Below are 23,560 nucleotides of genomic sequence, written 5' to 3'. Positions count from 1 at the left end.
CACCCCCGCTGGTGATGCACCCTTGGACCTGGAAATGGAAACTGCTCTAGCCTAGGGCTTCCCTTGTGGCTCAGAAGGTAAAGAATCTGCCTACAATGCAGGAGACTTGAGCTCTATCCCTGGGTTGGGAAGATCTCCTAGAGAAGGGAATGACTACTCACTCCAGTACTTTTGCCTGGAAATTCCTATGGACAGAGGAGCCTGGCGGGCTACAGCCCATGGGGTTGCAAAGAGTGGGACACAAGTGAGTGACTAACGCTTTCACAGCACATTGGCCATCTCCACTCCTCCAAGGCTTTCCAGATGGTGCTGGTGGTAAAGAACCAGCCCGCCAATGCGGGAAGGATAAGATGCAGGTTTGATCCCTGGGTCGCGAAGATCCCCTGGAGAAGGGCATGGGAACCTACACTTTCTTGCCTGGAGAATCCCATGGACAGAGGAGGTTGGTGGGCTAGAGTCCGTAGGGTCGCAGAGAGTCAGATACATGACTGAAGCGATTTAGCATGCACGCACACCAGGGCAGAATCCAGAGGAGCCTGTCTGCCCCAGTCGTGCCCCACACCTGGTCCATTTGTTGGGGTGCAGCCAGACCTGGGTGGCCCTCCCATACGCCCACTGGACAGGTGTCTGCTGAATGCCCAGGGAGCCCCAGCCTGCTGGAAGCACCAGGGGCTTCTGTCCCCTCCCCCAGACCTTCAGTGTCTCTTTTTTTCATGGCGGGATGTACCAGCATTTGGTGGCCAAAGCGCTGCAACAAACTGCTACAACACTATTTATGGGAATTAGTGTGAATTCTGCACGTTTCCGTAGCAGAGATAGTCATCTATCTGATTCTGCATCAGTCCTAGACTCTGCTAAGAATGTTTACAGAATATATAAGGTGGGCCCCATATTTCTTTTTATGTTTTGAAATATTTTGAAATTTGAATCTGTTTCCAAAATTTTCTTTAAAGCTTTAAATATTTTAATATTGAGGTCTACTTAACTTACAGTGAGACACATGTATCATCAGTGTGTAGTGCAATGAATTTTGACAAATGTATGTATGTCTCAGTTCAGTTCAGTTGCTCAGTTGTGTCCGACTCTTTGTGACCCTGTGGACTGCAGCACGCCAAGCCTCCCTGTCCATCACCAACTCCCAGAGCTTATTCAAAGTTATGGCCATCGAGTAGGTGATGCCATCCAACCATCTCATCCTCTGTCACCCCCTTCTTCTCCTGCATTCAATCTTGCCCAGTATCAGGGTCTTTTCCAATGAGTCACTTCTTCACATCAGGTGGCCAAAGTATTGAAGCTTCAGCTTCAGCATTAGTACTTGCCATGAATATCCAGGACTGATCTCCTTTAGGATGGACTTGTTGGCTCTCTTTGCAGTCCAAAGGACTCTCAGGAGTCTTCTTCAACACCACAGTTCAAAAGCATCAATTCTTTGGTGCTCAGCTTTATGGTCCAACTCTCACATCCATACATGACTATGGGAAAAACCATAGCTTTGACTAGACGGACCTTTGTCGGCAAAGTAATGTCTCACCCCGTCAATGTCGGGACCATTTCTGACTGCCCCAGAAAGCTCTCTCATGCTCACTCCTAGTTAATCCCCATCCCCACAAGACCGATTTGATTTAGTTCGCCTGCCATAACGTTAATTTTGCCTCTTCTAGAATTTCGTATGACTGGAATCGTGCGGTGTGTGCTTTTTCTGTGTCTGATATTTCTTAAAGAGACGTGTTGATTTGTTTTTTTCCGGCTGTGGTCTTCACTGCTACGAGCGGGCTTTCTCTAGCTGAGGGCTCCTCTTAATTGTGGCACACGGGCTTATCACCGCAGAGGCTTCTCTGCTTGTGGGGCTCAGGCTTTAGGAGCTATGGGCTTCATTCCATAGCTACGGCTCGCAGGCTCCAGAGAGGAGTCTCAGTAATTGTGGCACTTGGGATTAGTTGCTCCTGGGCATGTGGAATCTTCCCAGACCAGGGATCAAACCAATGTCCCTTGCACTGCAAGGCGATTCTTAACCACCGGACCCACCAGGGAAGCCCCGTGTCTGGTGTTTTTTCCCTCAGCGTGTGTTTGAGATTCGCACACTTGTTCAAGGTGACTCCTCTGTTTCTGCTCTGACTTTTGTTATTTCATTTCTGCCGCTCAGCTTCAGTGTAACTCGCTCTCCTTTCTCCAGTTTCCTCAGGTGGGTGAGTTAAGTAATTGATTTCAGGTCTTTGGGAGGGGATGAGTCTGCCCAGTACAGGTTGTTCCTAGTCTGAGGCTCTTAGGAATAAAGCTGCCGGGAACATACTTCTGTGTGTAATTTTGTATATGAGTGTTTCATGCCTCTGGGGTTAGTACCTAAAAGTGGAACTCCCGAGTCCTAACTGTATAAGAAAATGTCAGTTTTCCAAGCAGGTTTCCCTGTCCCACCCGCAGCAGGCACTTCCCCACCAGCATTTGGCCGAGCCTTTCTTTCTCCTTTGAGGTCTGTCTGTGGGTGGGTGGAGGCTGCTCCGGATGTTAACTGACATTTCCCTGAGGATTCAAGATGCTGACCATTGTGTCTTTGGCTTTTGGCCATTCATCTGCCTTCCTCTGTGACATGCCTACTTAAATTTTCTGTTCACTTTTGCAGTTGGGCTGTTTGTCTTTTCTCCCAGAGTTTTGGAAGAGTTCTTCACTTATTCTGGATATAATCCCTGTCAGAGATATGTCTCGTGAATATTTTCTTCTTGTCTCTGATTTCCCTTTTTTCACTTTCCTCATAGTATTGTGGGATGAGCAGAAGCTTTAATTCAGATGGAATCCAGTTTATCCATTTAAAAATATTTTTATGCTGAGTGATTTCTGGGTTCCAAGAAATATTTACCTGCCCCAAGATAAAGGTAAGATTGTCTGCTGTGTTTCCCTCAAGAAGTTTTTTTTTGTTTTTTAATATTTAGGCCTTGGGCTCATCTCAAATTAACTTTTGTGAATGGTTCAAGGCAGGCATTAAAGTTCCTTTTAACTGCTCAGATAGGTGATTGCTGCAGAACCATTTGTTCAAAAGACCTTCCCTATTGAATTGCTTTGGTACCATTAAAAAAAAATTAATCGATCATGTAAGTGTGGTTTTATGTTGGCGTTTCTATTCTATCTCTGTTAATACTCACTATCTCGTTGATTGTAGCTATATAGGAAATCTTGAAGTCCGCTAGTGTAATTCTTATAATTATGCTCTTTTTCAAGATTGTTCTGGCTATTCTAGGTCTTTTGAAATTTCCATATAAAATTTTAAATGATAGATTTTAATTCTATAATGAAGTTGGTTGGCATCACACTGGCAATACACAAATCAATTTTTAGAACTGACATCTTAACATTATTGACTCTTGTTATCCATGATCATTTATCTGCATTTATTTAGGTTTTATTTAATTTCTTTTCGCAGTGTTTTGTAAAGATCTTGCCCATATTTTTGTTAAATTTGTCTGAGTCTTTCATGTTTCTAATGTGACCGCACCATAGTTTTTTAGAAGTTTATTTTCCAATTGTTTATTGTTAGTACACAGAAATTCAGTTGACATTTGCATATTGATTCTATATCCTGAGATCTTGCTAAATTCAATCATTAGTAATTAATAGTTCCAGAATTTAAAAATCTGTGAGATTTTCTCTGTATGCAATTATGTTGTCTGCAAAGAAAGACAGTTTTTCATTTTCTATTGTAATCCATATATCTGTTTTTGCCTGTCTCTTATCTTACTGCCCCGGTTAGGACTTCAGTGCAATTGACCAGGAGTGGAGACTGTGGGCTTCTTGGCCTCATTCTGATCTTAGTGGGAAGGTGTCACTCATCATTAGGTGCATGAGTGGCAGGGCTTCCACAGACGCTCGTTTCCTCCTCCTCCTGCTCTGTGAAGAGCCTTCCTCAATGTGATACTGGGACTTACAATAAAAATATACACGTGGTCTCCATCTTCTTCTGGCACAGAGCTTCTGAGACCCTTTCCTAAGTGAGGAGAGCAGTAACGGTGTCTTTTGTTGTTCACAAGAAGCCTGGTTCCACTTCTCAAGAGCCCCTGGCTCTCCACCCAGGATGAGGGCGAGTTGCCAGGAGAACCAATCCTGGATCGACGGTTGGAACTCTGACCCACCTCTGAACCTTCAGAGAGGGTGACAGGTGGACTTTCATTATCAGCTGTCAGCGGTTTTGAGAATCATACCTATTGACAAGGTCTCTGGGATGCGAGAGATTCCAGGCGGGTGGACAAAAGGGCAGGTTTTTCTTGCTAATCATTTGCTAAATATTTTTGAGTTCATCCTCATAAAAGATATTGGTCTGTAGTTTTCTTGTAATGTCTTCTTCCGGCTTTGGTGTTGGAGTTGTGCTGGCCTCTTCAGATGGTTTCCAGAGTGTTCCTTCTTCCTCTATTTTCTGAGAGAATTTGGACAGAATTGGTATTATTTCTGCATTAACTTGTGATGGGCTTTCCTGGTGACTCGGACGGTAGAGAATCTGTCAGCAAAGCAGGAGACTCAGGTTGAATCCCTGAGTTGGGAAGATGCTTTGGAGAAGGGAATGGCAACCCACTTCAGTATTCTTGCCTGGAGAATCCTGTGGACAGAGGAGCCGGCAGGCTACTGTCCGTGGGGTTCCAAAGAGTCAGACATGACTGAGAGACTGACACTTTTAGCTTGTGATAGAATTAACCAGTGAAGCCTGTGGGAAGGTTTAGAAAATATGACTCCAGTTTCTTTTATCCAGGGCTACTCAGATCCTCTTTTTCTTGTCAGTTTTGTGGTTTGTGTTTTCTAGGGAATTTGTTTATTCAATCTAAATTGCCTAATTTATTGGAATCATATTTTATTACTCTTCCATGTTTAAAGGTTGTTCAGTGATATTCCATCTTTACTGATAATGAATATTTTTTATTTTCTTGATCAGCTTATCAAAGAGCTTATCATTTTATTAATATTTTTGAAAAACCCACTTTTGATTTTATTCACTCTCTATTGTCGATTTAAAAAATTTTGATTTTTCCTCTACTTTTTATTATTTTCTTTCTTCTACTTTGGGCTTAATTTGCATTTTGGGGGATGGCTCCTTAAAATGGAGTTTAGAGAGTAGATTTTATCATTTTCTAATATGGGCATTACAAATATAATTTTCTTCGAAGCATTGTTTTTTGTTGAGCCCCACAAATTTTCAAATTTTCATATTGTGCTTTCTTTACCATTCATTTCAAAATATTTTCTAATTTTCCTTGTGATCTCTTCTATGGCTTGTGGGTTATTTAAAAGAGTGTTGTCTAATTTCCAAATATTTGGAATTTCTCCAGATATATTTTTGGTATTGATCTCTAATTGATGTTCTGGGCAGAGAATGTACTCCGTTTGATTTCAGTCCTTTTAAATTTATTGAAACCTGATATATGGCCCAGTAAACGATCTGTCTTGGTGAATGTTCCATTTATATTTGAAAAGAACATCAATTAGATCAATTTGGTTAATTATGTTGTTGAAGTCTTCTATGTACTTAGTGATTTTCTGTCTTATTTTTCTATTAATTACCTGTATTGCTGCTGCTGGCGGTGTTATTTCCACTAAATGCTATTTAATTACAACCATTCTGCTGCTACTATATGATAATAATAACTAACGATGTGAGTGAGGGCTTCCTGTCTGCCACGCACAGTGCCAGACATTGTGTAGGTTATTTCCTGTCATTTCACAGCAAGCATTGGAGGTGGTACTTTCACCCCCATTTGATAGAGGAGGAAATAAGGTACAGAGAGGCAAAGTAGGTCACCCAGGACACACAGCTGTGGCTGGCTGAATCTGGACTTGAATCCAGGCCTGCCAGGGCCCGGCGTCCCTTCTCCTGGCCATGTGGTGTGTGGTTGGAGCGGGAGCAGCGTGACACCCGTCCTCATTGTGACAACTTCAGTCCCACTGCCCTCCTCCTTGCCCCTCTGCTCTCCCGTCTGGCCTCCACATCCTCCCTGGGCCCCTCAGCCATGGACCCAGACCCCAGGACGGGCGGGAAGGGCCTTGTGTGCGTTGGACACTTGCTCTATGCCAGGTGTCTAGAGACAGGTTCACATCCTGACTCCCAGGGACCCTGCTGCTCCTTGGTACCAGCCTTGCCTGCCCTCCGCCTCCCGTCCTGAGCCCCCATCCAGGGCTGAGCGGGTGCCCACCCTCGCCCCCCATCATCCCCGCAGAAGGCCCCCGTGGCTGGGCTCCCTCCCTACCTTGGCCAACTGCTCTTCCCAGCCAGCCTTCTCTCTCTCCTTGAAGAGATTCTCTGAGGGAGAGAGTGGAGGTGGTGGTCACCGGAGGCCAGGTCCTGTGTCCACGGCCAGGGCTGGGTCTTGGGCTCCATGTCCCCCATCCCTTGGTCATGACTGAATCAGGACTACATTGTCCTGTGTTTGTCCGGCTCCCTGGGGGAGGTGAGCTCCGAGGATGGTGAGCTCGACTTGGGGGTCCAGAGCGCTGGGCTGGAGTCGTGGTCCTGCCGTCCATGCTGTGTGACCTCAGGTGGGTCAACTTCCCTCTCTGGGCCTCAGGCTCACTGACAGTGGTATAGAGGGTTCCTGCTGGGCATGGCCCCTTGGGATGTTCTTGGATCTCCTCAACGGTGGGAAAACAAGGCCCAGAGAGGGGCACACTCGGGAGCTGGAAAGCCTTTATGGAGCTTTGGAAACCCAACCTCAGAAAGAGGGGCCACATCGGGGATTGCTCTGGGGGAGTCTCAGAGGTGACCCGAGGCACAGAGGGACCTCCACCCAGCCTGTCAGCTCCAGGGAAGGTGGCTTGGCAAGCAGAGCCAAGCTGAGGCCTGCCTCCTCCCAGCCTTCTTCCCAAGCGCAGCCTCTGAGGCCTCCTCTCTAGGTCGCCCTGGAGACAGCAGACCCGCCACACCCATTTCTCCCCCTGACCTCAACCCCCCGCCCCCACCCTCACTGAGGCTGCTGACTAGCTCCTCCCTAAGGCCCCGAGGTGTACTCACACCATTTCCTCCTCAAACCCCGACTCATGGCATGCAAGGCATGGCTCAGAGTTGGCTGCCTCCTCTGGGAAGTCCTCCCTGATGGCCACCAGGGCAGAAGTACCTCCCCAGCTGGGCAGCAGTGAGTTCAGCTCATGCTTGTGAATGAATGAATGAGGGGCTGATGAGAGGTGGAGTTTGCCTCCCTGGCGAGGCTGTGAGCTCCCGATGGCAGAGCTGGGCACACGACAGGAACTCAGAGTGTTAGCTGAGCCTCATCCTGGTAAGACCTCCCCCCATGAGCCTTCCCCAGGGGTCCTCAGAGACCCCCCCACTATCCAAGGTGGCCCTTCCAGTGGCTCAGAGGCAGCAGCCACGGAGGAGGCACAGAGATATGGGCCTCCTGGGCCTGCGACGTGCAGCTGGGTGCCCAGGCCTGTCACACAGTCTCTGTGAGCTTGGCCTGGCTGTCTGCTGGGAACCAACGGAGAGGACCACGGACCACACGGCAGTTCAGGCCTTCCTCCTGGAGCCTCCTCACTCCGCCCTGGTTGTGTCCAGGCGGGCGGCTGAAATGCCGAGGGTAGGAGCGCGGCCTCGTCAGGACGGGCAGCACAGATGGGCTGTGGGGGTGTCCGGGCCGCAGCCTGTGGCCGTCTGGCTGGCTTCCCCTTTGTGCAGCTGATGCTCGGTCCCGAGTGTGTCCCGCGGGTCAGCAGCCCTGCCAGCCCCCTCCTGCTCTCTTCACGGCCTGCCCCGCCCCCTGCTAGCCTGTGGACAGAGGATGGCCGGGCCCAGGCCCCGAGGGCAGGACATACCGTCAGAGGTCATGATGCCCATCACGTAGAAGAGACTGCGGTGCGGGAAGACGCCCGACAGGACCTCGGTCTCCAGGTACTGGGCCACCACCTGCCACGAGTGCCTGCAGATGGCCACCAGCACGTTGCTGGCTGCGTCCTGGTAGGCCTCCTCCAGCTCCTGGGCAGGGGACAGAAAGGAAGAGTGGGTGGTCAGATGGAGCCTTGACATCTCACACACGGGGTCTGGTTTGGTGGGCAAGACAGCTACTGTCAACCCAGGTTTTGGATGGAAAACCGGCTGAGGAAGCACGATACACAGAGCGGGCGGGTGAAGGTGAGGCTTATCCCCAGGGCTCAGGATCACACGTGAATGTCCACATCTCTGGGCCTTTTCCTGGTCCAGAAACCCATCGTCATTGTCCCTGCTGCTGAGCCTTTGCACATATGCTGTGTCTCCCGCCTGGAACACTGCCCACTTGCCCTGTCTATCCAAACGCTAGTCCATTTTGAAAGCTCGCTCCAAAACCTACACTCTGGACACGCATCCTGAAGGCTCTACTCGATGTCACCTCTTTCCGGAACTCCTGGGAGCTTAGGACAACATCACAGCCTTGGAGTCTTAACCACCAGGGATTCAGAAACAGAGTCCCTGCTTCTGTTCTGAGATCTCTGGCCTGAGGAGTCAGTGTCAGCGTCTCGGGGGCAGAGGACCAGCTGGCCAGCCCCCTTGCCCTCCCTGTACCCCAGCCAGGCCCACCACGCACTACTCGAGGGGCAGCCTCAGACGATTCGGTGCTGTGTTGCCACACCCAGGGCTTTTCTCAGTGCTGTCTGAGTCATCATGTGAAATCGTCATATCATTTATGATTTGTTGAAAGGGTGACTATGAGGGCTTGTTAAGATGGTGGGTTGAATCTGATTTTGCTCTTTCAGGAAAAGACCTCAAGTACTCTACATTTAGGAGATTTTTACCGAGGGCGATAGCCCACCCCTCTGGTTGAGGTAACTGGGCTGAGTGCTAAGCTGGCGGTAGGGCAAGCTGAGAACCGGCCTCCACCGACACCACAGGTGATCTGGTAGAAATCCTGGGGGGTGTGTCTCCCAGATGCTTACAGCTGGGGAGGCTGGGGAGAGGGCGGAGTGTGTGCGAAGTAGTCAAGTGCCCAGATCCCTTTCCCACCCTGCACACCCGCAGGGTCTCTGGAGGCCAGGCTGAGGGTCTCTGGGTGGGGAGGCCAGGCCTGCAAGTATGGAGGACAGACACTTCCTGGGTCAGGTTCTCCACTCTGCTGCACGGGGCTGCGCCCCAGATCAGGGCTTCCCTGGGGGATCTGGATGGCCCGAGAGGAATGTCACTGAGGTGCTGATGTGGGGACAGGGGACACGTGGACAGTAGAGGGCTCACCTCGTAACTCTGCGGTGGACCCCCAACCTCATCACCCACCTGTGTGCCCAGAGCACCTCAGCAGCTCCTAAGCACAGGCAAGATGGCCACACAGAGAAGGCCACAGATGTGGGAGGGACCAAAACCATAGCCCAAACCACAAACCTGATGAAACCCACAGAAAAGCTACTCAGAGGAAATAGAGGCCAAACAGAGAGAGAAAACTTGAAGCAAAACAGTCCCTTTAATATCCTGAGAGATAAGAGAAGACACTGCATCTGTGAAGCTATTAACAGGATGAAATGGGAACTTTCTGAGGACAAAGACCAAGATCTCTTGAAAGTTAAAGGCTCACGGATATGCATAGAAAATGCAGTCAAAGATTTGGAAGATGATGGCTCCTCAGAGAGGAGAACGAAGGACAGAGAGATGGAAAAAGAGAGGTGGGATGAGAGTATGAGGAACTATGGAGATCTCTGGGTCTGAGAGTCAGGTGAAGCCTAGTACAGAGCAACACAGGGGACGATGTCCTGGGAAATCAGGGGAGCGTCTTCCAGAAGCAAAAGACCCAAGCAGCTGGACTGAAAGGATGCAGGACCGCCCAGCACAGAGGCTAAAATGGACCCAGAGCCAGGCACGAGCTAGGCGTCGTGCAGGATGGAGGCGCCAGGAGGCACTTGCTCTCCCTGTGAGTCCTGGACCAGTTTGTGCACCCAGAGAAGCGCCTGTCCCCCCCTGCTGGGGGATGTGCAGTCCAGGTCCAAACCTGTGGTCTTCAATAGGGGGGGACCCAGAGGCAGGCAGCCAAGGGCTGAGGTGCTGCCTGGGCAATGGGTGGGATGCACAGACCAGCCAAGAACTCTCTGAGACTCACCTTTCTCTGCTGTAAAGTGGGTGCATGAGGCTGTCCCTCTGAAGGGGCTGGTGGTAAGAAAATGAGAAAATGGGCAGAATCGCTTGGTCAGCCACAAGGCTGGGCATTCCCAGCATTCTTTGGGTCCCTGGAGCAGCTGCCTGCACCCCGGAAGCCTTTGTGGAATGGCCTATTTGCTGGGGGTGGGTGGTGGGGGGAGACTCACCGTGGACTTGGTCATGTTCTCCAGGGCCAGCTGCATGATGGACTTCTCCCAGGTCTCCTCCAGGGACTCACTGGCTCCAATGACTGCCCCTAGGACGTGGAAGAGCCGGAACTTGTGCCGGGTGGAGATCTGCGGGCGGCAGGGCGGACACGGGCTCAGGGATGAGTTGGGTCTGATTAAGTGGGGAGTCGCCATGGGAGCAGCAGTGGGGGGGCGGTGCATAAAGAGGCCAGCGAGGAGATTGCATAGTGGACGCACTTGGCCGTCCCTGCAGCAACACCTTTGTGAACAGCCCTGAGCTAGGTTCTGCAGAGACAGATGAGTAAACACTTGTCCCCATCCTCAGGGAACTGCCAGGGGGTCTGAAGAGCATTCTACCAGTTCATCCATCCATGCTTTTATCCATCCATTCATTAAAAAATCCAGATAGAGCTTTCCCCTAGTCATCCAACCAACCATGCCTCCCCTGTGACTTCAGGCAAATCACTTCCCTCCTCTAAGTTTCAGCGTTCTCATCTCTGAGAATCATGACAGTTTATCGAGAGACTGTTCACAGGATGGTCCACACATGTTGGTCTACTTTCCACCCACCCGCTGCTGGCTCGCTGGACACATGGGGAGACTGCTGCTGCTAAGTCACTTCGGCCCTGTCCGACTCTGTGCGACCCCATAGACGGCAGCCCACCAGGCTCCCCTGTCCCTGAGATTCTCCAGGTGAAAGTGAAGTCGCTCAGTCGTGTCCGACTCTTGGCAACCCCATGGACTGCAGCCCACCAGGCTGCTCCTTCCATGGGATTTTCCAGGCAAGAGTACTGGAGTGGGGTGCCATTGCCTTCTCCAATGGGGAGACTGACTTGCCCCAAATCATGGCTCTGCTGTCTGGAGGAACCAAGGTCTGAACCTGCTTTGGGTCTAGCCCTGCCCTCCCTTCCCCACGACCGGCCTGAAGAGCCCGAACAGATCCCACCTGCTGGTTGTTTACAAAGTAGTCGTGGATGGTTTCTAGCACCAGGTTGGGGGCCCCGTGCGCCATGCTCTTGATTTTCTTGATGATGTACCTCAGGTGGAGGGAGTCTGAACCACTGAGGTCCCGGAGCAGCTTGAAGCAGATGGCTGAGGCAGAAAACGTGCGGGTGGTTGCGCCGTGGGGGCCACGGTGCACCCGCAGGGAGGGCGCGGCTGGGCGGGGCTGGGGCGGGCGGGGAGGGGCGGGGCTGGGGACACACTGGGAGATCCTGGGGCTCCTAACCGCTCTGCCCTGCCCGTCCTTCTGAAGTTCAAGGGAAGATCGGAAGCAAGAAAGCAAGCAGGGAACGCATTCTTGCTCGCTCGTGCGGTACTCGATTCGTTCACTGGTTCACTCTTTTCACACATCCATTTACCCATTCATCTATCATCCATGTGTCCGTCGATCTGTCCATCCACCCATACATTTACCCATGTCTTTCTGTCCATCAATCCACCGGTCCACCCACCTGCCTGCTCATCCTTATGCTCACTCATCAGTCCATCCATTAATAAATTTATCCATCTATCCACCTTCGGTCCATCCAACCTTCCATTCCTAAATCCATCTATCCATCCATCTACTTACTATTCACCCATTTAAAAATTCATCTACCCATCCACCCACCCTTAATTTATCTGTTGATAAATTAAGCATTCATCCCTCCATCCCGCCATCTGTTCTTTCCTCACCCCTTCATCCTCCACCCAGTCACCCAACATTCAGTGGTGTTCATTTATTGTAAGACTGTGTGTGCGGCTCCAAGGGGAGTCAGGGCCCGGCTCTGTTCTGATGGAGCCTCCGGCCCAGGAGAGCCCTACCCCGTATCAGCGGACTTGAGTTCTGTGGGGAAGTTGTCTAAAAGGCCCTGGGCACACAGAGAGTGGAGGGGTGATAAATCCTAAGACAGAGAGGCAGTCAGGACTGGCTTCCCAGAGAGGGTGGCATTTTAGCTTTGCCTATAAGGATGAAGGCAGGTCATCCTTTGAAGGAGGGAAAAGCATTCCAGTGAGAGGGCCAGGTGTGAGCTGAGGCTCCAGGGTGTGAAAGGTGTTGGAGGAGGGTGGAGGGAAGGGCTGAGAGAGAGCATTTTGGGCTTCCGATGGTGTCTCAGGAGGTGTGAAGAGGCCAGAGAGGATGCGTGGGAGGCCCTGCTGAAAGCTGCCCCAGATCCACGCCTCTAGACACCCCCAGGTCCTGGAGGGTGGGCTTGCTCTAGCCCTCGTCCCCAGGACTTCCTCAGGTGGAGGGACTGATGGGGTCTGCTGGGACCGAGTCCGGGGCCGGGGGTCACCTGCGTTGTAGGCTTCCTCGATGAATGTCCTGTGCTCCTTGGGCATCAGGGCGGCCTGGCTGCTCTGTGACTTGCAGAGCAGAATGGTGGTGGGGTGCCTCTGTCTGTCCCCATGGGCAGAATTCTGAGGTCCCGTCATGTAGGACTGGTTCTCTGTGAATTCAGAGATGTGGGAGGAGATTCTGAAAGGGAAAAGAGGTCTTGGGTGTATGCATTTGAATGGCCCCGTGTGTTTGCGGAGGGAGGTGCTGTCGAGGCCAAGAGGATAGTATTATCTAAATAGAAAATTCCAAAGAATCTAAAAAACACCCTACCAGAACTAAAAAGTGAATTCGGCAAATTGGCAAATATAAAGTCAGCATACAAAAATCAGTCATGTTTCTATGTATCAGCAATGAACTGGGAATTAAAATAAAAAGGTACTATAAACAATAGCACTAAAAATCATGAGATATTTAGGTATAAATTATCAAATAATTGTAAGATCTACATACTGTAAAATATAAAATACTGTTGAAAGAAATAAAGACTTTAATAAATGGAGCGACATGCCATGTTCACAGATTGAAGACTCAATATTGTTGTCTATTTTCTCTAAATTTATCTAAATATTCAATGCAATTTTCATCAAAATCCCAGAAGCATTTTTTTTTTTTTTGGTAATAGCCAACAAATTATTTCTAAAATTTATATGGAAAAGTAAAGGAATGAAGATAGCCAAACAATTTTGAGAGAAGAATTGGGGCACTGATACTGCTGATTTGGAGGTTTATTATAAAGTTATAGTAATCAACGCAGTGCAGTATTGATGAAAGCACAGAAATATAAACAAATGGAGCAAACTATAGAGTCTAGAAAAAGACCCACGTGTATTATGGTAAAGGTGCAAAAGTAATTAAATTAAGAAAGGATGGTTTATTCAATAAATGCTGCTGCAATAACTGGATAAACACATGTGAAAAGTAAACCCCAATTTATATCTCACTACAAACATTAATTAACTCAAAACTGATCACAGACTTAAAGTAAAACCTACAATTCTAAAACTTCTAGAAGAACATGTAGGAGCAAATCTCTGTGATCCTGAGTTGCACAAAGCAGTCCCGTATGCGACACCAAAGGTACCATCCATAAAATAAAAAATTGGTAAATAAGTTCACCAAAATGAAGAATTTCTGCTTCTTGGAAGACAGCTACAACAAATGAAAAGATAAGCTTTGGACTTGGAGGAATAATTTTCAAATCACATACGTGATAAAAGACTCTGCCTGAAATATATAAATTCCTTACGAACAAAACACAAACAACCTAAGAAAATACAGGTAAAAAGATTCAAATGACATTCCACTAAAGGAGAAAAGCAGATGGCAAATAAGCCCATAAAAACTGCTCCACACCATTCCCCACGGGAGAAACAAATTAAAACCACAGTGGGATATCAATACGCATCTACTAGAATGGAGAAAAGAAAAACCAGAAAATACCAAGTGCTGGTGAGAAGGCAGAGTAACTAGAGTTTCCGTCATTGCCCGCGGAAATGCAAAATGGTACAGCCGGCATGGAGGGTAGTTTGGTACTTTCTTAGAAAGTAAAACCTACATTTACCATCCAACTCAGCTGTTCTACTCCTAGGGATTTACCAAAGTGAAATGACAACGTCACACAAAAATCTGTACACAGATGTTTACCTTGGCTTTATAATAACCCCAAACAGAAAAAATCCAAATGTCCTTTGACTGGTGAATGCACAGAAAAACTGCATTTTATTTCAGTACCCACAGAAATACTACTCAGCAGTAACGAGAGGAGTGACTGACGAAGGAGGCCACATGGAGGAGGTTTACATGCCTTACGCTGTGTGAAAAAAACAGACCCCCAAAGCGACGTGCTGCCTTGTCCCATTTTTGTGACATTCTGAAAAGGTGAAGCTATACAGACAGAAAACAGATGAGTGGTTTCTGGGGATAGCGGGGTTGCTGGAGGATTGATTACGAAAAGGGGCACGGGGAATTTGCAGGGGGAGATGGAACTGTTTCATAGCTTGTGTGTGGTAATGGATACACCACTGGATGAGTTCCAATCTAGAACTGGGACTTCCCTGGCTGTCCAGCAGTTGGGATTTGGAGCTTCCACTGCAGGGGGTGCAGGTTTGATCCCTGGTCAGGGAACTAAGATCCCACATGCCGTGCAGTATGGCCCCCAGAAGATTAAATTAATTGAAAAGTAAAAATTTGTAGAACTGGACACTAACAAGGGTGAATTTTACTGCATTTAAATAAGAAAGAAATACTTTAGCTACTGAACAACAACATAGCTAAAAAAACACAAACCAAGAACAAAAGAAATAAGAACAAAAATGATTCCCCATCTCATTTCCTTCTATTTCTTTTTCCCTAAATATTTATTTACGTTTTACTTTTTGGCCATGCCCCATGGCATGCAGGATCTTTGGGGGCATTCAGGATCTTATTTCCTCAACCAGGGATCGAGCCTATGCCCCGTGCAGTGGAAGCTCGGAGTCTTAACTTCTGGAGCACCAGGGAAGTCCCTTTTTCTGGCTTTTTCTTGCTCACTCCACCCACCCCAGGTGCAGAGGGCTCCCACTACTTCTGAACCCACCAGGCACACTTCTACCTCAGGACCTTTGCACTGGCTGTTCCTTTTTGGCGAAACCCTCCCTCCAGAGCGCTGCTCGGCTCAGCCCCTCACCCCCCCTTCACTTCTTTGCTCAGTTGCATTTTTCTCGATGAGCTTCTTTAAAATCTGGCCCTCACCCCGCACCCTCCACTCCCTAACCCGCCAATTTCCTCCCACGGCCCTTTCCACCTTATAGCCCTGTATAATCCTCTGGGCCCTGTCTAGTGTTTATTGCTGTCTCCCCCACCGGAATGCAAGCCAGGAGACAGGGCTCTTCATGTCTCATTTCCAGCTGTGTCCCCAACACCTGGAACCAGGCCTCGTACTCCTCGCAGGGACTCAGCAAATGTTTGTGGAAAGAACGGTAGAGTGATGTGTCCAGAGCAGCCATCAGCCCCGCCAGGCTCTTCTGGGTCCAGCCCTTCCAGCTCACTGGGATCCTAGCGGTCTGTCCTCTGCAGCTTCTGCACTGGGTCAGCTGCCTGAGCCCTTCTGGCTGACCTTGGGCCTCCGCTCTCCTGTCTGCGCAGAGCATGTGTCCTCCCCCTCCCCGTCCTCCTTGACCCCGTGGGGGCCACGTGAAGTCGCCTTCAGCCTGCTCGCCATGGTCAGCGCATCCTAGAGTAGGGGGTGTGTCCTCCGGCTCCCTGATGACTGATGGCCCTCCTTGGCGCCCCCTGAACTCACAGGAACCCTGGCGGCTCCACTGACCAACCCCTGGGCCTTTTCCTTCCTAGTCCCCCTGGAGGTGTGCTGCCTGTCTCTGGGTCCCCCGCATGTCCCAGGGAAGGCCCTGGGCGAAGGCCCAGTGACTGACCGACTGCGAGGATGCTGCTGGGGGTGTGCTCCTGGGAGGAGCCAAGGTCAGCCTTGGACAGCGGGCGTCCTCCCGTCTACCTGGAGCTGCTTCCTCCAGCTCCCCTCCCAGCTGGCCTTCCTGCCTGGAGCGTGGGGACCTTCCCCTTCCCTGGCCATGTCCAGCCTGAGTTCCCTCTGCCCCTCCCCACCATCTGCCTCTCTGGGGACCAGTGACTGTGTGGTCAGCAGGGGATTCTCCCGGGCTGTACTTTGCCCCACCACCCACCTCACCAGCACCCCCACCGCTGCCAACGAGGATGGGCTTGTGTCAGGAGCTTGATCCTGTCTGCCGTGTCCTCACACCAACCCCACGAGGGGCTGAGACACAGAGAGGCTCAGCGACCCATCCCAGGACCCAGCCTCTGCAGGACAGCGTCTGTTCAGACTGGCTCTGACTCCAAAGTTTGCATCCCAGGGATGTGACCACTGGGGCTCAGTACATACACAGCCCCTCCTGGAAGGCCCCCCTTCCTATGTGTGTACTCGATCTCTCAGTCATGTCTGACTCACTGTGACCCTGTTGACTGCAGCCCTCCAGGCTCCTCTGTCCATGGGATTCTCCAGGCAAGAACACTGGAGTGGTTTGCCATGCCCTCCTCCAGGAGATCTTCCTGACGCAGGGATCGAACCTGAATCTCTTAAGTCTCCTCCATTGGCAGGTGGGTTCTTTACCCACCAGAGCCACCTGGGAAGCCCCCTCCTTCCTATGGCCTTTCAGAAAACCAGCCACCCACATGCTGCTCCTGGAGGGCTCAGCCTTTCACACTGAGCCTGACCCCTCCTGCACCCTGGAGGGGGCTTGGTCGGTCAGGGTTGACCACAGCCATAAGCGAGATCTGTGTCTCACCCCAAACCTGCCTCCCAGTCCCGCGGCGACCAGGTTTGAGTGTATTTAAAAGACAGGAGAATAGGAACGCAGGTAGCAGACAGCTGCAGGGGGAGCGCTTTCTCGGCCTGGACGTGAGGCGGGATGTGGCAGAGGGGAGACCGGCCTGAGCATGCGGGCAGAAGCGACGGTGCAGAAGAGCTGTGTTCCGAGGCGGGTCGGGGGGCTCCCTCGGGGACAGACACGACCACAGAAGCACAGGCGAGAACCTCACCTGGGAAGCCCCACAGGGACAGCCTGGAGAGCCGACGTGCCCCAGTCCCCACGCAGCACACCGTGGGCCTGGGGACCCGGAGAGGGAGGCTGCCCGCCAGCTTCCGACCTGCTGCTGGACTCAGGAGACGGAGCTGCCCTTGCGCCCACCCGGGGCGCGGGGGACCCCAGACCAAAGGCCACAGAGGACCTTCCCTTTGTGCATATCCCTCAAGTCTGTTAGGAAACAGGCTGCTGCGCCCTCTCAACGAGGTTGAGGTTCCGGGCAGCAGAGGGACAGCGTGCCCACTGTCTGTCCATCCGTCCACTCCATCTCACACCGCTGGTGCCCACAAGCATCGGCAGCCACAGGCAGTGTAATGGCAAAGGCCGTGCTGGAACTCGAGCCCCCCTCTCTCCCTGCACCCCATTGCCCTGCCCTGCCCTGCCGCCCCCAGCCTCCTGTCCACCGCGTTGAGGGCTGCCAGGGGGGCGTCCACCCCCAACTCCCTCTCCAGGTGGCTGCCAGCACGCTGCAGGACCCCTCCTCCGTTCCTGGGCCCAGGCGCTGGGGGTCCACCCCTTGCTGCCCTGCCCTGCCGGGGGCCCCTTCCCGGTGCTGGGCTGACCTGGAGTTCTGGGACCTGGCTGAGGAGGTCCTGTCTGTGTTGGCATGGCTGTGTGGCTTTTCTGAATGCTGCGCGTCCATGTTGGGGTGCAGTCTGGAGGTGCTGCCCACTCTCTCCTCATGCCCAGCTGAGCAGCTCTATCTCTGGGCTCCCCCTCCCCCACCCCAGCCAGCCCTGACCTCACCCCTGAGGTCACAATGCTTGCAGCACCTACAGCACCTTGCCAAAGACAGGCTGTGGAATCGAACACTGTGTCCTGGGCACAGCCCGTGTGTGTGTGTGTGTGTGTGTGTGTGTGTGTGCATGCACGTGTGTGTACACCTATGCCCTCAGTGTGCCCCTCCACCTCTGGTTCTTAGTTGTCTCCTTCCGGACACCTGTGGATCCGGCTGACACCGTGCTGCACCCTGGAGACACCCCCGAGGCAGGAGGCCCAGCTAAAGCCCGCCTGGATTCCCGACCCAAGCGGCTGCAAGGCAGTAAACGCGTGGAGTCTTAAGTCCCCGAGTCTGCGGTTGTTTGTTCCACAGCGACGGATAACTTACTGTGTGCTCCGTGCAGGAAGCAGGCAGAGCTGGGACTGAATGGCCTCCCAGTGGAAGCCCTCTGGGCGGGTCTGCGGCCGGCTGCCTGCTTGTGGTCCCCTGGTCCAATTGCATGGCTACAGGGGAGCTGGGTCCTGAAGACAGACCAGGGCTCCCAACAGCGACCCTTGTCAGCAGAGTCTGCTGCCAGAGGCCCCAGGGTCCTCCTGTATGGAGGGGCAAGGAGGCCCCAGGCAGCGGACGGTTGGTGTCTGGACCTGCTGGTGGTTGTCCCCCCAAGCCCAGCCGGCCCTGATCTCGAGGAGTCCTTGCAGCTGTGCTGTGCCCGCAGCCCGTGTCCTGGAGACACACACGTGTGGGACCCTGGCTACATGCAGGAAGCCAGAGTCAACAGATAGCAACTGCCTACCACCAAGGCCTTCGGGTCGTTGCAGCTGCTCCGAGGGTCAGCCCCACCACTCTGGCTCTGCTAGGCAGGTGGCCTTTCCGAGGCTGTGACCTCTTTAGAAATAGGGGCTGATGATGCCCCCTCCCCAGCTAGTTCTGAGACTTAAATCACTTTTCCCTGAAAGGGGCTTGGTAAGAGACGGGTGCCGAACACAGCATGGCTGTCTGACTCGGTGAGCAGTTGCACTAGGGCTAGCTGCAGCTTAATTTCAGGATGTCCCATGAGATGGGGCTCCTGGATATGTTCCCTGTATGACGAGGAGCTTGAGGCTGAGAGTGAGGAGCGGGCAGGGTCCTGCTCATCCAGGCAGCTGGGGGATGGGGTTTCCCCCAAGCCTTTGGCTCAGCTCACTCTGATGGGGGCATGTGGGGCAGTCTTGTTCGTAGCCTGGTTCGCCCTCTCCCATCCTCCAGCACTGTGAAAGGGACTGTTGAAAACTGGGTCCATGAATCACGACGGAGGGTCCCTGGGAGACTGGATCCCACAAAGCTCCCAGAATAGGTGTCGACAGTGACTCTTCTCAGTGGCTCCCTATAGCCACTCTGTCTGGTGGCCTACAGACTTGTGTGATTAGTGCTTAAATGCTCAGGAATGTTGAGGGTTACTTGTTAAATACTGCCATAGAAGCCTACAATGGAAGGGACGCTAATGAAAACAGAGGTAATAAGTGCTCCAAGCTCATCACTCCTTGCTTGTTGCATACATTTTATTCTCACCTGTGTCCTAGAGGTTATCTGTCTGTCTGTATATGGGGCAGTATTACGCATCTCTGCCAGACTCTGTATGCCATCCATCACGGGGCGGCAGCGGACCAGCCATGGTGGGAGACTTTACACCACGGTTGTGGGCAATGGTGCAAGTCAGGGCCTTTGGTTTCTTTCTTTTTTGGTGAGCCATTTTGGACATTGACCAGGCTGGCAAGGTGGGCCAACCAGTTCCTCCCCTTAGGAATTTGGAATTGGGGCCATGAGGGAAGCATCGGGTTGGGGTTCTCTATAGCTGCCCACCCCTCCTTAGGGCTCCAGGCAGGAGGGAGGAGAAAGCAGGGTATAGAGAGAGGCTGGCCCCCAAGGGGATGAGCCGGGGTGGGGGGTCGGTTCCTGAGTCCTGGCCCCAGAACTTCCCCATGGGCCTTCTGGGCTCTTGGAATGTACCTGGATTACAGGGAGGCAGGTTTTCCACAGAAGAACTTTCCAGCAAGCCCCAGATGGACAATGGATGAGCTGCTTGTGGGGGGGGGCACTCCTGTTCCTGCAGGGTCCAAGGGGGGCTGGATGTTAGGGTGGGAGTGGATGAGCCTCCTGTGGGGACAGGTGCCAGCTCCAGGGGACACTGAGACCTGGGGTCTGATCCTTGTCCATCTCGTGCTACCCTTCACCACGTTTGAAAACGGTGAGCTGTCAGGGCTGCAGGTCTTCGGCTGGGTCATGCCGCCCGCCTGCTTTCCCCATGAACCTCTCAGGAACTGGGGAGCACCTTCAGCGCCAGGGGGGCCACCTCTGCCGCGTGTGTGCTCCCAGCCTCAAGGCCACTTTTCATAGTAATCTGGAGGCTGGGTGTGCTCACCTCCCTGCGATCGAGATGATGCTCAGAGAGGGTCAGGAACTGGCTGGAGGTCACACAGCAGCCAACGCTGAAGCCAGGTTCAAAACCAGGCCCTCACAGCTCACTCCAGGGTGAGCAGAGGCCTGTGGACCATCGCGCACCCGCCTCTGCAAGGTTAGTGAAAGTGAAAGTGAAGTCGCTCAGTCGTGTCCGACTCTTAGCGACGCAGCAGGGTTAGGATTAGGGTTAGTGTTAGGGTTATACACGTTCGACCCCAGGGACCTTGGGCCAGTTCCGCTCGCGCCTTTCCGTCCCGCCGGCAGATGGCGCTGCAGGCCCAGGCAGGACTCGAGCAGGGGACCCCAGGGGCGGGCCGGCGGGGCGTTCCCGCGGAGATGGGCTCTTCTGGGGCCACAGCCCTTCTGAGCGCAGATGGCAAGTCAGGGGTAGAGGGCCTCAGCATCCCACCGCCCAGGCCCCTGGCACACTCCAGCTCACGGGCTCCAGCCTGGACCCTTAGGGGAGGAGGCTGCTGCTACTGCCCCAGAGAGGATGGGCCTGACCCAGGGCCCGGCAGCCCAGCCCCTGCCCTGCTTCCCAGGCTGCTTCTTTCTGCCCCCCTCCATGCCAACCCCCTCAGTTCCCAGCCACAGCCAGGCCAGCCCTCTGAGGCTCTGCAATGCCTTCCTCCTGGAATGCCCTTGACAAAGAGTATTTGCTAGACCAAACTTTAGCCAGGCTCCGGAAACTTCTCCTGGGCCCATCCTTGCTCTTCCTCATAAACTGCAGTTCTAGCAAGAACAACCCCCCCGGCTCCTTGTCCCCTGCCCCGCGCCCCCTGCCTCTGTTCAGGGTCCTCATCCTCTGCTCTCTCCCAGGTGAAGTTTGAGCACCTGGCCTGCTTCCACTGAGAACCCTGGTAGGTGGATCTAGCTAGACTCTCCCTACTCCTGATACCTCCTGCTAGTTATTTTCCATCCACTGACTGCCCCCACCCCCTCCACCCTGCTCCTTGGCTGTAAATCCCCACTGCATCAAGAGCTGAGCCCGGTCTCTCCCCCTGCACGGCCCATCCCTGAACCTGCAGCCATATCCTCACACACACGAATCTGGTCTTCATCTGATGTCACTTCCTCCCCTTCACACCCCTGCTTTCCTAAAGGAAATCCCGCACTTTCCTATTTGCCCTTGGGGACCCCAGCCCAAGTCACCTCCTCTGAGACACACTCCTGACTTCTCTGGGCTCCCAGAGCATGTATTCTCCCTGCAGAGGTTGGTTCAACAGGAACCCTTGAGTTCTGGGAGGTGGGGTGGTGCCGGCTGGGGTTCTGATGGGAGGTGACCAGCAGACAAATTCTCGCCCCTGAGGATGGGTTCCCAGGAGCACAGTGGCTCCATCAGACCGCCTAACACCCTCCCGAGGTGTTTAAGCCACTGCATAGCAGGCTCAGGGCTCCCCAGGCGACTCAGGGGCAAAGAATCCACCTGCAGTGCAGGAGATGTGGGTTTGATCCCTGGGTTGGGAAGATCCCCTGGAGGAGGAAATGGCAACCCGCTCCAGTCTCCTTGCCTGGAGAATCCCATGGACAGAGGAGCCTGGTGGGTTTCAGTCCATAGGATTAGAACTGGGAGTGACTTAGCAGGCTGGCAGACAGCCGGCCCAGCCTCAGGAGCAGAGCTGGGAGTCCAGTCCTGGGCTCCAGGCCTTCCTGGCTCAGGGAGGTCCTCCCCTGCGGAGTGTCCTGTGGGACATCAGTGAGGCTGCCTGCCTGACGGGCCCTTGGGCTCCCTGGCCCCTGAGGTCAGCCCATGTTCTGCCAGCCACCCAGGCTCACCGGGCTCTGCCCATGCGTGCAGTCCTCGCCTCTAGAACCCTCCCTGCCCTCCACCCGGCCCTGCTCCAGGCAGTTCCTGCCCCTCCCCAGCCTCCCAGCCCAGGGGCGGATCTCTGTTGCCCTCTCTCCCCACAGGCCCTGCACCCCATGAGGGTGGACACCCGGAGCCCCCACCCTGCTGTGCTCCAGTGTAAAGTCGGCTCCGACAATGCGCCCATGGGGCGAAGGCAGCAGCTGAGACCTGGCTGCCCAAGGAGGGGTCCCGCCTCGTGTCTCCGGGGCCACCGGGGTTGGGGGGCAGTCAGCAGAGGCCCTGGCCCCCAAGTGGGCATGCTGCCAGAGGTGCCTCCCGCTCTTCCAGGCTCCCTCTTCCCTCCACACCCCTCTCCTAATCTTTCACAGAAAAAAAAAGGGGGAAAAAGGCCAAAGAAAGAGGTTTTCTTCTCCACTTTCTGAAAATGAGATTTTAAAAATAACCAAGAGGCGGTGTAGCATCAGGAGGGGATTATGTGGGGAGCCTGGGCTGTGGGGGCCTGCCCGTCCCTCCTCCTCGACGGGTGCCCTGCCCACAGCCAGCAGCCTGTGCCCACGCCACGCTCAGCCTGGCCCCCTCACTCTGCCCTTCCCTCTGTGCAGTGGGGGGACCTGCGGCAGGGGAGGGGCGGCACCGAGCTGCTGAGAAGGGGGTGACTGTGGAGATGGAGGAGGCAGAAACGCTTGGGTGGGGACCCCAGGCTGCAGAAGGCCCCCACTGTCCCTCGGTGCCCCTCCCTCGACTCACTGTTCAGCAGCTGCCTGGCCCCTCTGGGCAGCTTCTCAGCTCCGGGGTACTGTGCTCATTGCTGCCCCAGGGTGTCTGCAGGGGCCCGTCCTCAGACCCTCCTCCCCTCCCTCCATGTGACATCCGTCTTGACTCTCAGTGTGTCATTTCTCCAAGAGGCTGCCCTTGACCATGGGATGGTCTCTGGGGGTTACCCCTGCCCCTGCCACCCCACGGGTCCCTGAGAGTTTCCTCTCTCATCCTCATCCCAACTGGTGTCTGTTTCATGGACTTGACCTTGACCCTCTGTGCAGTTAGGCTGTGAGCTCCCTGAGGTGGGGGCTGGGGAACTATGGGTCTGCCCCACTCCCATGCGCTGGGATCTTCCTGTCCTGGGAGCCTGACCCAGGGCCCAGCAGCCCAGCTCCTGCCCTGCTATGCAGGCTGCTTCTTTCTGCCCCCCTCCATGCCAACCCCCTCAGTTCCCAGCCCTGGGTGATTCAGGGTGATTCAGGTTAAGTGGTCATCTCCAGGAGCCGCTGGGGCTCAGGAACAGGCCCTGTTCCTTAGGGCCTGGAGCTAGGCTGAATAATGGCCTTCCAAAGAGAGCTATGTTCCAATCCTTGGAACCTGTAATTGTTACCTTATATGGCAAAAAAAAGGGCTTTGTGGCTGTGATTAAGTTAAGTATCCTCCGATGGGGA

General features: G+C 53.2%; 1 protein-coding gene across 1 annotated transcript in view; it reads right to left on the bottom strand.

Annotated features, from left to right (window-relative positions):
* The window catches only part of LOC120879044 (maestro heat-like repeat family member 5), a 59,624-nt gene extending 41,821 nt beyond the window's left edge, over positions 1-17,803 (bottom strand). The window contains 6 exon segments of the mRNA XM_040262076.1: positions 6,219-6,271; positions 7,777-7,936; positions 10,222-10,350; positions 11,189-11,334; positions 12,522-12,703; positions 17,724-17,803. Coding sequence (XP_040118010.1) covers positions 6,219-6,271; positions 7,777-7,936; positions 10,222-10,350; positions 11,189-11,334; positions 12,522-12,703; positions 17,724-17,803 — 750 coding nt within the window.
* Positions 17,804-23,560: the final 5,757 nt, after the last annotated feature.

The sequence above is a fragment of the Oryx dammah genome, unplaced genomic scaffold (genome assembly GCF_014754425.2).
Source record: "Oryx dammah isolate SB20612 unplaced genomic scaffold, SCBI_Odam_1.1 HiC_scaffold_19, whole genome shotgun sequence".
Taxonomy (NCBI): Eukaryota; Metazoa; Chordata; class Mammalia; order Artiodactyla; family Bovidae; genus Oryx; species Oryx dammah.
This window is presented reverse-complemented; position numbering and strand designations above follow the sequence as displayed.